Source organism: Onychostruthus taczanowskii, unplaced genomic scaffold (genome assembly GCF_017590055.1).
Source record: "Onychostruthus taczanowskii isolate IOZ18803 unplaced genomic scaffold, ASM1759005v1 scaffold17, whole genome shotgun sequence".
NCBI classification, from domain to species: domain Eukaryota; kingdom Metazoa; phylum Chordata; class Aves; order Passeriformes; family Passeridae; genus Onychostruthus; species Onychostruthus taczanowskii.
This window is the reverse complement of record NW_024498906.1, coordinates 8832571-8847529: the sequence shown is the minus strand read 5'-3', so window position 1 is coordinate 8847529 and position 14959 is coordinate 8832571. Positions and strand designations below refer to the sequence as shown.

Genomic DNA, 14959 nt, shown 5'->3' with positions numbered 1-14959 from the left:
GATTGTATGGCAAAGCAGCCCAGGAGAGGACTTCCAGGGATCTTCTTTTATTTTCACATCTGAAAAAGTTGCCCATTCCAGTAGTTGCTTTTGCATCCTACAAAGAGGATGGTTAAACTCTGCCAAGACTGAAGAATACTCCCTCCTCTGCTGGCCCTGCTGGGAGAAGCAAACAAATAGCTGTGCCTTTGCATGGTCTCGCTGGTGAGCTTGCCAAGAAGCTGTTCTAGCCAGTAAAAGAGTCTGTCGGTGCTCTGTTTTGGCCTTTTCTCCCTTAACTTATCTATGGGGAATCTCCTTCCCCGCCCGCCCGNNCCGCCCGCCCCCCCATCCCCACCAGTGTTTTCTTTGTTTCCTTCTATTTATTGTTCTTCCTTCTTCCGCAGTGCCTTACTACGCCTTTCCTTCCCCCTGCCTCTATAAATTCCCCTCTCATGCCCAGGCAGCCTCCCTGTGTACTCTTAGATGACGAATCTGGTTCTGCCTGCCCCGCTACCTGCCTGCCTCTGTCTGCAGCCCCACGTTGGGCTTGGCGACCTGTGAAAAGGCTGAAGGAGTCTCCATCACAGGCTTACAGCCCACGTGCTGCAATTTTTCCATCCTGGGGAATGCCCAGGCACCCTTTAATAAACTCGTCTGAGTGTCGTTAAATCAATTGAAACACTGGGCGGTGATTTAGATGCTGTTTTTAATAAGTTAAGGGATCATCTTGAATTCATTACTGCTTCAAAAGCCACTTAGGTAAGTCAGTTTTTAAGAAAACCCACAAACCAATAATCCCACACCACTCCTCAAACCCCCTCCCAAAACCAGAAAATTGTAATTCTGAAATAAAATTTAAAAAGAGTTCAAAACTAAAGACTCCAGTGAAGCGAGGGAGTGGGGAGGAAAGAGCATTGCCAGCACTTGGCAGCAGCCGTAGCTCTGATCTGCTCCTTGTGCCTGTTGCCAGACTTTCAGCCAGGGATGCTTCATGCCCAGTGGGGGACAGGAGGGCTTGCAGCAAGGCTGACCTTTCCTGCTGTAGATGCTCAGAGTGCCATGACCCAGCAGCTCAGGCCTCAGATGCTTGCTGACAGCAAGAAACACTCGATACTTCTGCAGCCTCCTCTGCAGCCTCCGTGTTGGCACCTCTGTTATTTGTTGCCTCCTGCTTGGTGTCACCTGGGATGTGACACTGTGATGTAGCACTGACCAGATCCTGGATGTGATACTTCCCTGTGGGGAAGCACTGAGTCAGTAGGTGGAGGTGGGAGGGTGAGACTTGCAGGGGAATCCTGGGAATGCTGGCTCCTCCAACACTGTCTGTCTCTAAGGCATCAGTTTCAGTTCTGAGGCATTCCCTGAGAAACGGATAAGGGATATCCTGATGCTTTGCCAGTGATCCTCATGGACCTCTCTGGTCTTAAAATGTGAAGGTGGCTTTCCAAAGAGTGGTATGTTGGGCTTTGAAGGTGTCCACATGTTGTGCTCTCTGCTGCCAAGGGTCTGAGGATTGGCACAAGCTGGACTGAGGACTGTACTCAGCAGCTTGAGGACCACCTGCTTCTTCACTCTGTTGGTGGCATGGGGTGTATGGGAGGCAGGCAGCGTGGGATAAGCCCTCTTTCCATAGGGAACAAACCACCACGTCCCCAAGTGCACCTCCTCAAGTCAGTATATTGTGCATGTGTCAAAACCGATATGACATGGAGCTTTCCAGCAAGATGGATGCAAGCAAGAACCCTTCACATGGAGCAGATGTTAGCCTAAATCACAGCCTACTGGAAAGTACTTGGAGTAAATGCATCTGGAACACCTTTTTGAGACATAGCAGAGTTGCCCTTCTCCCTCTCCTAGCAGCAGTGCTGTGTGATAGATGGGAAAACGGTGGTGTGCCACCGTCTTCTGACTGATTTGATCCTCCCCTCCTCTGTCCTGAGCTTTCCTGTGTACCAGGTCATGCCAAAGCAGTGGTGGCTTTGAGAGGACATTCCTCTGAGAGGCAGGAGTGGTGGGATGTGACCTCTTGGCAGGAGGGAGTTGAAGCCCTGGTTGTCAGCCGAGCGCTGCTTGGCAGATCGGGAGACGGAGAGGTTCACTTGGTGTGCTTCCAAATGACTTCCCCTGGAAGCATCACTGTGAAAGCTTTCTAGGAAGGCAGTGTGTGATCCTGGTGAAAGTCCTTCCTTGCCTTTTCGTACAAGCTCCCTTGACAGCCTTGTTGGGGGGCAGCAGTGTTGACAGCCCAAAGGAGGAGCGTTGTGCGGAGTTGGGCTGCCACGATCACTGCCCGCTCTGCTTTTAGTTCCCTGCTCTTGCTGTCTGAGGAAAAGATGGGATTTTAGCACATCTTCATTAGTCTGAAGGGTAATATGTTCTACTTCCAGACAACTCCCCGTTACGTATAATCAATTTTAAAGGCAGAAGTTAATGCGATTTATAATTAGCGATAAGGAATTCTAAACCTGGAATTGCAGGCCTGTGTATTAATGAATAATCCTTCTGAAGGCTCACAAAATCTATGTCAAGCTTGTATAGATTGCTCATGCCGCATAAAATGCTTTAATTTTTGGGTGGACTACACTTAAAAAAACATGTTTTTCTATTCTCTGATTAGAAGGGTTGAACTGTGCTGCAAATATATTTACAAGTACTGTTTAAAGAGGATGTTCTGCACGGAAGTTTAATTCCTAGCAAATTTTCATAACTTATTTCTGTGTACATAATTTAGGAGCTTTGGGTAACTGCTCTCCCTGCTTGCCCAGAGGCAGGCTGAATGAGCCTTGCTCCACAGCACGCTGTTACATGGCAGAGATTTGGAACGGTAGAGTGACTTGCAGCAAAACGATGTTTGTGAGGCTTCACACAAACTCCTGCTTTCTGTTGCAGCAGTGTAATTATTTTACTGTCCCTCGAAAATGTGTACAGCAAGGAGTAGACGTAACAGAAATACGTGCCCTGAGCAGTCTGACTGAAGACAAGAGGGGTGGGGGATGATGTGCAAGTAAAACCGACAATAAGATGATTGGCAGCTGTATTAATAGTGTTACTTTCTATAAATAGCTTTGATCTACAGTCAGAAGTTTCTTGTCAAAAATATTTGCATAATACTGTTGAGTCAAAATGTAACGCCTTGGTTTTTATTTTATTTCACACCAGACCAATCCACGACGCGGTCGAAAACGACCACTTGGAAATTGTCCGCCTGTTACTGTCCTATGGTGCTGATCCAACACTTGCAACCTACTCTGGGAGGACCATCGTGAAAATGACCCACAGTGAGCTCATGGAGACCTTCCTGACAGGTCTGTGCCCACGCTGCGTGGGGCTTTCTGGTCCTGGCAGATGGGGACTTGCTCCCTGTCCCCCAAAGTCCCTCTGGCGTGGCAGGGGTGGCTTCATGCCAAGGAACTGTGGGCTGGGCTGGGCTGGGCTGCAGCAGCTCCCTCTTGGCCTGCAAAAACCCAGAGGTTGCAGGTGGGAAGCACAGCCATGATTGGGGGCTCCTTCTAGTTGAAACTCTTAATAAGTCATAAGGATTGTTCCACTGTCAGATTTGATAGGTGGGTAGGAGGTCAGCCGGCTGTTTCGGCGCCTTCAGTTTTCTGCTTGAAATGAAAATAAGAAACTTGCCAATTCAAATAGCTGTTTGTTAAACATACTCGTGTTTTCCCATGGTCTTGCTTTTTATCCTAGACTATTTTTGGTTTTGCCAGTTATGCCTTGTTTTATATCTGAAATACAGAAAAAATACATTAAAGGCTCTTGTCTTTAAACATATCCATGTTGTAACATGGTTTTGGGGTTCTTTTTGCTCTTAGTTTTGGATGAAGACACTTGCATTCCCTAATAACTTACCTCTGAGCATATTTGCAGTGCTCATAGTCCATGAGTTTAAGTACTCATCTGTTTACCTGTTTAAGTGGTGCAGTATAGAAGGCACACAGGTGTTTCAGGACTCCAGTAAAGTCCAGTATCTTTGACTTCCTAGCATCCTGAATCCCAGTATCTTTTCACCAATTCAACTTGTAAATCTCCCAAGTTATATCTGTAGAAAAAGACTACATCTTCTGAACATACCTGTGTGGAAAAACCTTTTTTATCTATTTATTTGGGGCCACAGTTTCACCCTCAAGTTGGTGTCCAGAATAACTGTGAAGGCCAAAAAATGTACACCCTATCTTCACAAAAATAAGATACTGCTCTCAGTATCTGAAGCTTAATGTTGGGTCTGTCCCTGTTGTACCTTAGGTGATTATTTGATGTGGTGGGTCATTATTTGATGTGGGGAATGGTGTATATATGCTGTTGTTTGTAGCACGTGTGCCAGGAGTGTGGTGTGGGATTTTTTGATGGAAGGTGCTGAGGCTCTGTGACGCGCGGTCTCCTGACTTGCCAGCTTTTTGTTCTCATCAGTATGTTTTTGTTGTTGTTTTTTCCTCTCCAGAGTATTTAACTGACCTGCAAGGTCGAAGTGTTGATGACCCTGGTTTGTACTGGGATTTCTATGGCAGCTCTGTGTGCGGTGAGCAAATGTTGCCCTTTATTTCTTTGTATGCAGAGACTTTAAAAACATGGGGCATGTGGGGGTGGGGGCTGTTTTGTTCTTGTGGTGGAGGAAGCTGGGAAGGAAGCAAACTGATTTTGTTTACAGATCACGTTATTGGGGGGAAAAAAAGCAAGACCTGCAACAGTCTTTTCATTGCTGACTTAGCACCTTTATTCAATTTTATTTAGATCCAAAAGATGAATCTGGATTTGATGTCTTGGCAAATCCTCCCGGCCCAGGTGATGAAGATGAAGATGGCTTCAGTGATGTGTTTGAATTTGAATTTTTGGATGAGCCTCCCTTACCGTGTTACAACATCCAAGTGTGTCTCTCTCAGGGGTAAGAACAAATACAGATTTTGGGATAAAAACGGCTGTGATGATCTGCTTGGGATGGTGGCAGTTTGTGTCAGCGGGGAAAAGTGTTTGTATTTATGTCAGATAAATGAGAGATCAATGCTGTAACTGCTGGTGTTTTTTTGGAAATAAACTAATAGGAGGTGAGAGGGGAAACGGTTGATTTGTCAGCCTTTTTACTGCCATATTCCAGAGCAGGACAAGTGATGTTTGAACACAAAGTCCTTTCCTCATCCCAGACAGGCATCTTGTTTATACCTTCCCAAAATAGAAGTGCTTCTAGCACTTAAATTTGGGTATGATGTTTGTACAGTGTTAATTTTATTCCATGGGTTTTTCTGTTCCGCTGCTGAGTGGACACGCTTTTGTGAATAACAAAATGACACCATTACTGCTTTTCTAGACTTTGTAGCAAAACTGGTTTAGAGCTCTGAATTGGAACAAACAACTGAGTATCTCAGGGAAAATCCTATGGTACTTAATAATAAGCAAAGACCTGGAAAGTTGTATTATCTATTATATTCAAGATATAAATTAGATTTGTTAGCGACTGTTGTTTACCATTTGCACCAATTTTGATGACAGCTAGTTTTAAATACTGATCATGCAGGAGTGTGGGTTTTATTATGTTTTTGTTACATGGGTGATGGATCTAGCTTAATTCCCTGAAGTGGACAAATACAGAGATTGAATTTTAAAACCGTGTTGTTTATCTGACAAAAAACCAACTTGCTGTTGACTTGTATTTAATATTGCCATCTCTGGAAGTCCAGGGTGCTAAATTTTGTAGTTGTAACTATAAGCCATCTCCTTTTTGGTGAAATGAAACTTGGGTTCAGGCAGGCTAACCTTGAGGTGTCTGAGCTGGAGTGGCTGCTGGCCCACATGGGCACTGAGGAGCCCAGATTTTATAGGTCCCAGTGCCCCTGCATCCTGGATCTTCCCTTCCCAAAGCTGCAGGTAGCAGTACTCTGAATAAATAGGTAGACACCTGCTCATCTGTTATTTCTGACCCCTGGGCAACAGCCTTGCTTTCAGAGGGATTGTTTGTGGGCGTGGGATCGGGGAGGGTTTGTCACACAGCGATGTGGGGAAGAGTCAGGAATCCTTTGAGTTAATGTCAGTTACTGGAGCCTCTTTCTCCTTTGCTTCCACAGACCACGGAACTGGCTTCTGCTCTCGGATGTGGTGAAGAGGCTAAAAATGTCATCTCGCATCTTCCGCTGCAACTTCCCCAACCTGGAGGTGGTCACCATCACGGAGGCAGAGTTTTACAAACAGACTTCCCTCAGCCAGTTGTTCTCTTGTGCTACGGACCTTGAAGCTTTTAACCCCGAGAGCAAAGAGCTCTTGGACTTGGTGGAGTTCACAAGCGAGCTCAAGACTCTGCTCGGCTCCGAGCTTCACTGGTTGCATCCGCACGAGGACCCTCCCTTCGACATCCTCTGGTGAACCATCAGGACGTTTCATGTACAGAGCTCTCTACAGCTACTTCTTTATGTATATGTGTTCAAATGGAATTGTTTCTGTAAAGAAAGGACACTATTAAATATGAAAATATCTTTCCTTTATATAAGAGATCTGAATTCCAGTTGGATGGATTTTGGAAGAAATTTTTTTTTAACTTCAATCAGTTTTTACAAAAATTGTTATATAATGTTTCTTTAAATGCACACAGGCTTTGGGATAAGTTTGTTATTACTCTGAACACATTTTTTTTTTAAAGAACACACCCACACACATTGACTTTGTTTCATGCAAAGCACTGATTACACAGAACATACTTTTTCTAGGTGATGTGATCAAAGTCGTGTGGCTTGTTTGGGAGATAGAATTTGGTAAGGCACTTGGTGATATTATTTTCGGTTTTTTTGTTTACAGAATTACCTGCTTTGGCCAGGTAAGCACTATTGAATATAATTCAATAGTTTGTAATATAAATTAAACCATATCCATACACATCAACTAATTGTAAGAACTTTTATATCCTAATTTAAAAGCTGTGAAATTTAGTTTTCACACATCAAACCGGATTGTTTATATATGTTTAAACATTTTATGCTCTTTATTTAAAGAAGACTTTGAACTATTTTTTCTGTACCTTGTAAAATATTGAAAAACTAACATATGTTGAAGTTGCTTGAAACTGTACATAAACTAAATTTTCTGAATTGTGTGTTTATGTTTGAGATCTGTGTTTTAACTTTGTAAGTAAATCTTCTGCCTTTGTATTTATATTTTACAAAAATTTTCTTAAAAGGCAATAAAACTGTTGAGAAATGAAGAGGCTAAAGGGACTCCCATTAACTCTGTGCCTGGTTGTGACATGGGCTTTGTCTCTTCAATGTTCATGAAAGGAGGGTGTAGTTTCCAAAGTGGGGCAGGGCTGGTAGAGGTGCAGGCAAGCAGCTGATGAAATCTGGGGTACACTCTGTAGTGGCTTTTATACTCCATGTTGCAAGAAAACATCGGGTGGGTGCTTTTGTTGGGACAAAGTTTTAAAAGTGGTGTTCACAATACTTTCTGCACCATCTTCTAAAGAATTGTGAATAGGTTCCATAATTTTCCCTCCTTTGACATCCTTTTAATTTCAATTGGCTGAATTCTCTTTTCAATGGAGTCTGCAGAGTGAAAGTTAATAGTACCAGGGGAAACGCTTTGGTTTTAATGTGGAATATTAAACCTATGAGCACATTTTGGGAGGATTTAAAGGGACAGTGATCAGAATGTCACTTCTGTGCAGCTCTGCTATCTAAGAGGCTGGGCTCCCTGGGCTTGGGCAGGCCTTTTCTGCCTTCCCCTTGTGGAAGGAAATTCTAGCTGTGAATTCAAACTCCTGAGTTTTAATTAGGGGCTGTTATTAAGAGTAGTGTGTCTTAGGACAGCTTAGTTGTCACTGAGGTGTTTAAACTTCTCTGCTCTTGTGATGGGGGCCAGCACCCCACCCAAAGGGTCTTGAGCAAAGCACCTGGTCAGTCTGGGAAAAACATCTGGGAAGAAGTTCCTGCATTGTCCTGAAGGCTGAAGGTAAGGGAGAACTGTGCCTCATTTCTGAAGGTGCCATGGAGGGGAAGCCTCAGAGCTGCTGCCTCTCGTGCTGTGCTGCCTGTGAGTCTTCTGCCAAACATTTGTACTGTGTGGCTTTACAGTGGGGCTGTTCCTGTCGGTTAAGTGGTTTTGTAGCTGAGCCAAGAGGTGAGAGAAGGGTCCAAAAGCTGTCTGCTGCTGGATGCTGAAGTCTTATTTCTGCACAGGACAGGGAATTTTTAGTCCTAACATGTCTGCCGACCTCCTTTTTCCAGACTTGGGGTAAGGAGGATGATGGTCTCTCCTGCACAGCTTGTATGTGCATGCTGGATTTCCTTTTCAAACAGTCCCCAGCTTTGCAAGGAACTGAAACACAGATACCCTACTCTGCAGTGCCATGCACCCCCTGTTTTTCCCAGAAAGAAGAGGGCCAGAAAATGAAAGGCAAGGAACTCTAAGAGCAGTTTGTTACAGACACCTTTATCTGATCAGCAGTGTAATGCTTGGATGGCTTGAGCTGGGTATAAATCAGCTTGGTGCCACTTCCCGGGCTGTGTGGCACACACCTCATTTCTCGCCGAGCCCCTCAGGCAAACAAAAGATTGTCACATCTTCCTCTTTTGGCCAGCTCCTCTTCAAGGAATCCCGAGCACGTGCTCCCCAAAGATTCCCGAGCATGTGCTCCCCAAAGAATCCCGAGCACGTGCTCCCGAGTATCTCTGCTCAGTCAGCTTTCCCTGCCTGCACCGGTACAGTTGGGCCTTCTCCATGCTGGCTCCCGTGCTCAAATACAGTGACAGCCTCATGCCTCTGTAATGGAGTGTGTGTGCCTGCCTCAGGCGCCTGTGCACTAAAAATAGGGCCGCGGCAGGGGACACCTGATCCCAGCGCTGTCCCCTGGTGTAACACCACCCTTTTCTACTCTGGGATGTGCTTTTTTAAAGGGATGTCGCTGTGTGAGGGTGCTGAGGGAGCACAGAGGGTTTCAGAGAAGCAGGATGGGGCAGGAGCCTGGCTTGGCTGCCCCTGTGCTGGGTGCTTTGGGAGAGGTTGTCACAGGAGAGGCTGGATGCAGGTGGAATTTTGTGGGAGGAAAGCCCAGGGAGAGTTACCTTGGGAGAGGAGAGATGGCAGTGTGCCAGCAGGGTGTGAATTTGTGACAATGTGGGCAGAGGAAACATGGCCAGCACTGGGACTGTCTGGATCCTGCAGGGCACAGAGCTGGGGCTGGGCGAGCTCCAGCCAGCGTGGGGGCTGTGTTCAGCAGCTCAGTTTCTGATCTCACACTGCTCTTTAAAGTGCTTTCCTGTGCATCCTGCTTGGGCCAAACATGCTTGCTTCACACTGCTGGCTTTACTCCAGGTTAATAAAAAAATAAGGAAGTGGAAACGCAGCCTTTGGGGATGGTAAAACCCTGCTGATCCTGTTACTTGCCTTCTGCAAGGTGAAAGCGCGGTGTTGATGCTCTTGGGGACAAAGCCAAGGTGTTTCCTTGAATTTCCCCTGCTTACCACTTGGATTTGCCTGGCTAGGAGTCTGTGCTGCCCTGTGGAGGTGTTGGACAACCACTGGTGCAGTAGGGAAAAACCCTATTTCCAGCCAGAGCAGGCAGATGAGCCTGGCTTCAAAGAGGTTCCTTTGTCAAACTTTTACTTGTTGCTGGTTGGGAAATCCCAGGGAATACCCAGTTCCAGGCTGGCTGCCTGGCAGGGAGAAAAAGGGGGAGCCACAGCACTGGCAGTGCTGGGGGGGTTCTCCTGAGATAAGTGATGCTGATGAGGACCAAAATATTGAATCCCTCCTTCCTGCCTTACCCAAGAGCTCTGCAGAGTGGGGTCAGCCCTGGGAGTTTCCTGTTTGGGTCATTTCTCCCTCCAGCCACTCTTCTCATTTCTTCTGCTTTGCTGTGGTGGCTGAGCTGGAGCCTTGTGCCAGAGACACTGAGGCAGAGTGGCAAGCAAGGGTCAGAGGAAGGGTAGATGTGGTGCTTAGGCACATGGCTCAGTGGTGGACTTGTCAGTGCTGGGTTAACATTTGGTCCTGATGATCTTGGAGGTCTTTCCCAACCTTAATGATTCTATGGTTTTAGTTAGACGGAGCAGAATGGAAATTATTTTAAAAACTATTCCCAGGAGCCAAGCTCACTCCATGAATCAAAAGAGTTTGAAGCTGACTCCTCCCTTCATTTCTGTGCTAAATAATGAAACTATAGACGAGACCCATCATTTGAGCATTAATGTATCAGGGAGTGGTAAGTGCAGGCAGCTGCCATTCCCAGGCTCTGTGGGGATGCTGGTAAACATTCAGCATTGTCAGTTTGCACAAGGAAAAGGCACACATTATTGCTTTAAATTTGCACAGATCCAAGGTAACTGGAAAAATAGCATTTTATCTGCTAATTTTTTTTTTGCAGAACATATTTTCATTTCAGTATGAGGCCAGTGGTGGTAGGAGAGGTCTTGGCATCACCACACAAGGCAGAAGAGTGGAACGCCATAATTGTAAAGACACAGGTCTTTTCTCAGTGTGCTCATTCACCATTGCATTTCTGCTAGAAGGAGGAGCAGAAGAAGCTGACAGGAACCCAAGTTTCACTCGGAGAGGTGTCAGGGGCAAAAATCTCCAAAGAGATCTGAAGAAGATGAAGTTTTAAGTATCCCACCATGATGTCTACCTGCATCAGCCTTGCTAGTTCTGCATTTCACCCATTAGTGTGGTTTGCATGGGCTCCCCTGAGGGCACAGTGCAGTGTGATGGATCCTTGGGAGCAGCACTGCCTCCTGCCCTTGGGGTGAAGAGATCCTTTGCTTCTTTCTGGTTTGCCAGTCCTGAAGAAAACCCCGTCCACGCCATGTGCACATTTTCCTCCAGCAGACTGACGTGACTGTAGATGGTTGCTCTCTTGAGCCAGGTAGGAACCACAAATCTGTCACTAAATAGATTTTCCTTTTGTTGTCACATTAATTTGCAACTCATTAATAGTGACAGCAGTGAGGTACTGCATGGATGCAGATTTGCATATTCATGGTTAACTTATTATTAAACAAATAAGATTTCCCTAGCTTAGGGAAAGTACCAGAGTAATGCCACATTGTGCATTATAACAGCCTGAATGTTTTATTTTCTTTTTAATATGTTAATAGATGCAAGGGGCGCTCTTTTTTCAAGTAAATATGCATCTATGAAATAACGTGTAATTTAAAATATCACAATTGTTTAAACAGTAATCTACTAACAAACCTGCCAATAATTGAGCACAAATACCTATTTAATGTACAAATCAATTAATCAATTCTAAATGCTGGCTTTGTTGCCTGATGACCGTAACACAGGCAGTACCAGCAAGGCACAACCAAGCACTCTGCTGGCGAGGTGACCCAGAGGTGGAGGGCTGATCCCATGTTTTATGGCTCGTTACAGCCAAATTGCTTGGTTTTCACAGTCGCTTTTGTTTCTTCTCCCCAGAGGAGTGGTGGGACAGAAAGTGAAGACTGAGCTTGCTGTGGTGCCCACTGCCACCCTCCTGTCCTACTGGGCACGGCTGAGGAAAACGTGGCCATCTCAGCTCTGCAGGGACCTCCCTGCTGCCCCTTTTCTCTGCCAGCAGGCAGCCACCACCTGGATGTGCCACCCAGACACCAGCTTTGGCTCAGCCCTGGCGAGGAGGAGGGCAGAGCTCTGCCCCCAGCATGGCAGTGGGCAGCAAACTCCTCTGACACCGTGGGTTTCTTCTCCTGGTGGTGAAAAGCCTTTGGAATTCAACAGGCACTCAAAACCTGCAGGTGAGAGGAATGGGAGATATGGAATGTGGCGCTGTCCTGCAGGCAGGTGTTTTAATTCATTTGCTGGTAGCAGAGAAGGTCCTTTGCCCTCAAGGTAGCACAACTTTTTTCTACTGGGCTGTTCAAGACTATCCTGTATGCACAGCAACGCCCTCTTCAGCTCCCTACTACCACATCCATTTTTTCATTCCTTTCTGGCTCTTTTAAAAATTTGTAAGGTAGTGGGCATAATTACATGTGAGGAAACCAGCTGGTTATTGCAGTTCCCCTCAGTCCTGAAGTGAGGTTTTTCCTGACCTGACTTTCCAGAGTCCTTTGATGGTGTTGCCTAACCACAAAATGTGGTTCTTACCCCATCCTGCTGTTTCCTTGTGAGTCACAAGCCACCCCCTTTGAACTACTGGCCTGTGCTCCCAGTCTCCCCAGGCTCTGGAGCTCCTGTTTCTGGCTAATTGCAAAGGGTGCATGGCCCTGAAGAGACATGGATAAAACCAAGGATGCTGAAATGCAACCATAAATTACCCCAAAGACTGTATCCCTGCAGGTGCAGAGCAGGGTGAGGCTGTTTTTAAAACCTGTGTACAGCAAACTCAGAGTACCCTTATCCAGGGGATAATTTCATTTTCTGATGTGGGATCTGCTTTTATCTTCATCTCTTGGCTGGGGTCTTTCCTTGGCACAATGAGGAGTGCCAGTGGGACTGCAGCCCTATTTCCACTGCTCTGTGGCTGCAGGCTTTTCCACACACTGAGCATGTAGAGGCTTAGACAACACATGTGGCAGATGCTCATGATGTCAGAGACAGTGTTTAGTATTTGTAGCTGTCGAAATTTCAAGGAAAAGGGTACCTAATGAAAACCCTTTTCAAATATGCCACGAAACTCCTGTTTAAGCAAAGCCTACGTGAAGGCAAGTCCTGACAGGCCTCCTGAAATGAAAAGGGCAGATTATTTAACAGCTGATCAACACTAATAACCCTTGGCAAACACAGTATGCAAATTCAGAGCTGGAGCCAACATGTGCCAAAGGGACTCTCCTGTGACAGCCTGGCCTGGCTGCTCTCAAACTGCTGCTGGTAACCACAGAGCCCAGCACTGGGAGTGGGGAGACCTGGGCTGCCACTGCCACGTGTCCTGTCCGTGGTCTGCGGGTGCTGGTTGAGGAGAACTTTCTCCACCACCACAGGAATTTCGAGGGCATTTGGTGTCTGACCACTCGGTGGGGCTGGGCTTGGGCTCCCTTGCTGAGCTGCTGGAACTGATGGCATAAAGCACTGAGGGAAACAAGTAGTTTGAAGTTGGGTAGCTTGTGTCCCCACTTAATGACATTTTTGGGTAAATGTCACTTTTAAGCATCCTTGTGATCTGCCAGTCTACACAAATGTTGTTCTTTCTACTACCCTGGGCAGTCAAGTAAGGGATGCAGCTGGGTTTCCACAGTGAGTTCATCCTTCTGTTCCCTAGCTCCATGCCATGAGGGTGGCTTTGTATCTGCCTGGCTGCCCTGCACAACTCAGCTTCCCAGCCCAGGGACCCTCTCTTTGTTACCCAGTGGCTGCTGTGAGCATCTGGGAATTTGAGTCACCTCCCTGCAGGCCAGCTCAGCACGTGGCAGTACTCGGGAATGTCCCCACAGGGGCTGGATGCACTCACTAAGCCAGCAGCCACTCAGGGTGGGATGGTAATGGGTGGGAGACAACCCATCCCCCTGCAAGGGAAGGAGGAGGTCTGGGAGCAGGGCAAGGGGTCAGGGACAGCAGGGAAGTGTTGCCCTTTTGGTGGCAGTGTGGCTTTACCTTGGCTCAGAAAGTTGGGTAAACCTGTGCCTCTGAAGCCTGGATACTGTGCCCATCCACCAGCTGGTGCTCCCAACACAGCCCTTAACAACTAGTGACCAAACCTGCCTGGTCCCCAAGGGGTTACCTCTGCTGAAATGGCTGCCATGCCCAAAGAGATGGAGTGCCTTTGAGTACTGCTGTTTTCAAAGGCTCAGGAGTGAGCTTGATTAGCAAAATCAACAAAGAGATGCAAATAGGCTGCAGCAAAAAGGTGCTTTGTAAGGCTGGGAGTCGGGGCCTGCCTGGTGGGAAGCAGCAGCTCTGCGTGCTGGGAAGCACTGGAGAAGGGAGGGAGGGAGGGAGTGTTATTGCCCAGAAAGCAGCGGCTCTGACCAGCACACGGCTCTGTGGACACAAAGCAGCGTCTCTTCTTCAAGGTTATTTAAGAGTAAACAAGAGCTGCCGGGAGGGAAGGAGCCCAGGGCCGCCCCGGCACTCCCAGGCTGTCTTGTGAGCGCAGCAGATGGGGCACAGGCCGTGCAGGCTGGGGCAGTCCAGAAAACCCTCGCCCAGGCTTATTTCTGCAGCTGCAGATCACCTCAAAAACACAGCCCACGTCTGACTTGCCAGGGCTTCAAACACCCCACCAAGTTTCCAACAACCTTAAGGCCTTTCCTGCTCGGTGTTTGCTTTCACGTCACCTGCGGGAACGCTCGGTGCTCCACGGGCCCTCAGCTTTGCTTTGGAGGCAGAACAAGGTGAGTCAGCCCCATCCCTCACCAGCCAGCGCTGCAGGATGAGGATGTGGAGGATTAGCAGAGCAGGTCTGCTCGGCAGCTGGTGCTGAATCACAGCAAGGCAGCCCCAAGGACGGTCCCTCTTCTGCTGCCAGTGGCTCCCAAGTGCACAGGAATGCAGTGTCCCAGGCAGTCTGTTTGTGAAGGAGTGAGGCAGTTTTTAAAACATATAACAGAGACTTCTGCGGGGCTTGGTCCTTTATAAAGTAAATTTATTTGACAGGTTTATTTCTTTATCAGGTATTTGTCTAACCCCGTGACACTGAGAGACCTGATTTCCTGGTACAAATGTTAAAATGTAAACTCCCAGAGACGTGGCCTGTCACAACCAGTGTCCAAAACACCCTCACCCTGGTTTCTTGTTGAGTGTCCTGGCGTGACAGCAGGAGACCCCAGAGATGCTGGATAATCGGTGCAGTGATCACACCAGGAGAAGAGCCCCAGTGAGAGGACAGGAGACAGGCTTCTGGCCCGTCCTGGCTGAGTGGCTGGTGGATTCAGGGGTTAAAAAAAGGCCTTTTGCAAGTGCTGCCTCCATCCAACAGGATGGAGAGATTAGAAACACCTAAAGCGCCTGATGGTTTGCAGCACCACTGACTGATCAAATAAAAATATGTGAATCATAAATCAATGTAATTTAAAGCAGACTTATTTAGAAATTGAGACTGGGCACTAAGGGACTTATTCAA

At 47.0% G+C, this 14959-nt stretch overlaps 1 protein-coding gene across 9 annotated transcripts in view; it reads left to right on the top strand.

Annotated features, from left to right (window-relative positions):
• BCOR (BCL6 corepressor) overlaps positions 1-7174 on the top strand; it is a 59754-nt gene extending 52580 nt beyond the window's left edge. For all 9 annotated transcript variants that reach the window (XM_041399786.1, XM_041399785.1, XM_041399789.1 and 6 more), the window contains 4 exons: positions 3142-3287; positions 4430-4507; positions 4720-4870; positions 6045-7174. In XM_041399786.1, coding sequence (XP_041255720.1) covers positions 3142-3287; positions 4430-4507; positions 4720-4870; positions 6045-6339 — 670 coding nt within the window. In that variant the 3' untranslated portion in view covers positions 6340-7174. The remainder of the gene's footprint in view (positions 1-3141; positions 3288-4429; positions 4508-4719; positions 4871-6044) is intronic.
• Positions 7175-14959: the final 7785 nt, after the last annotated feature.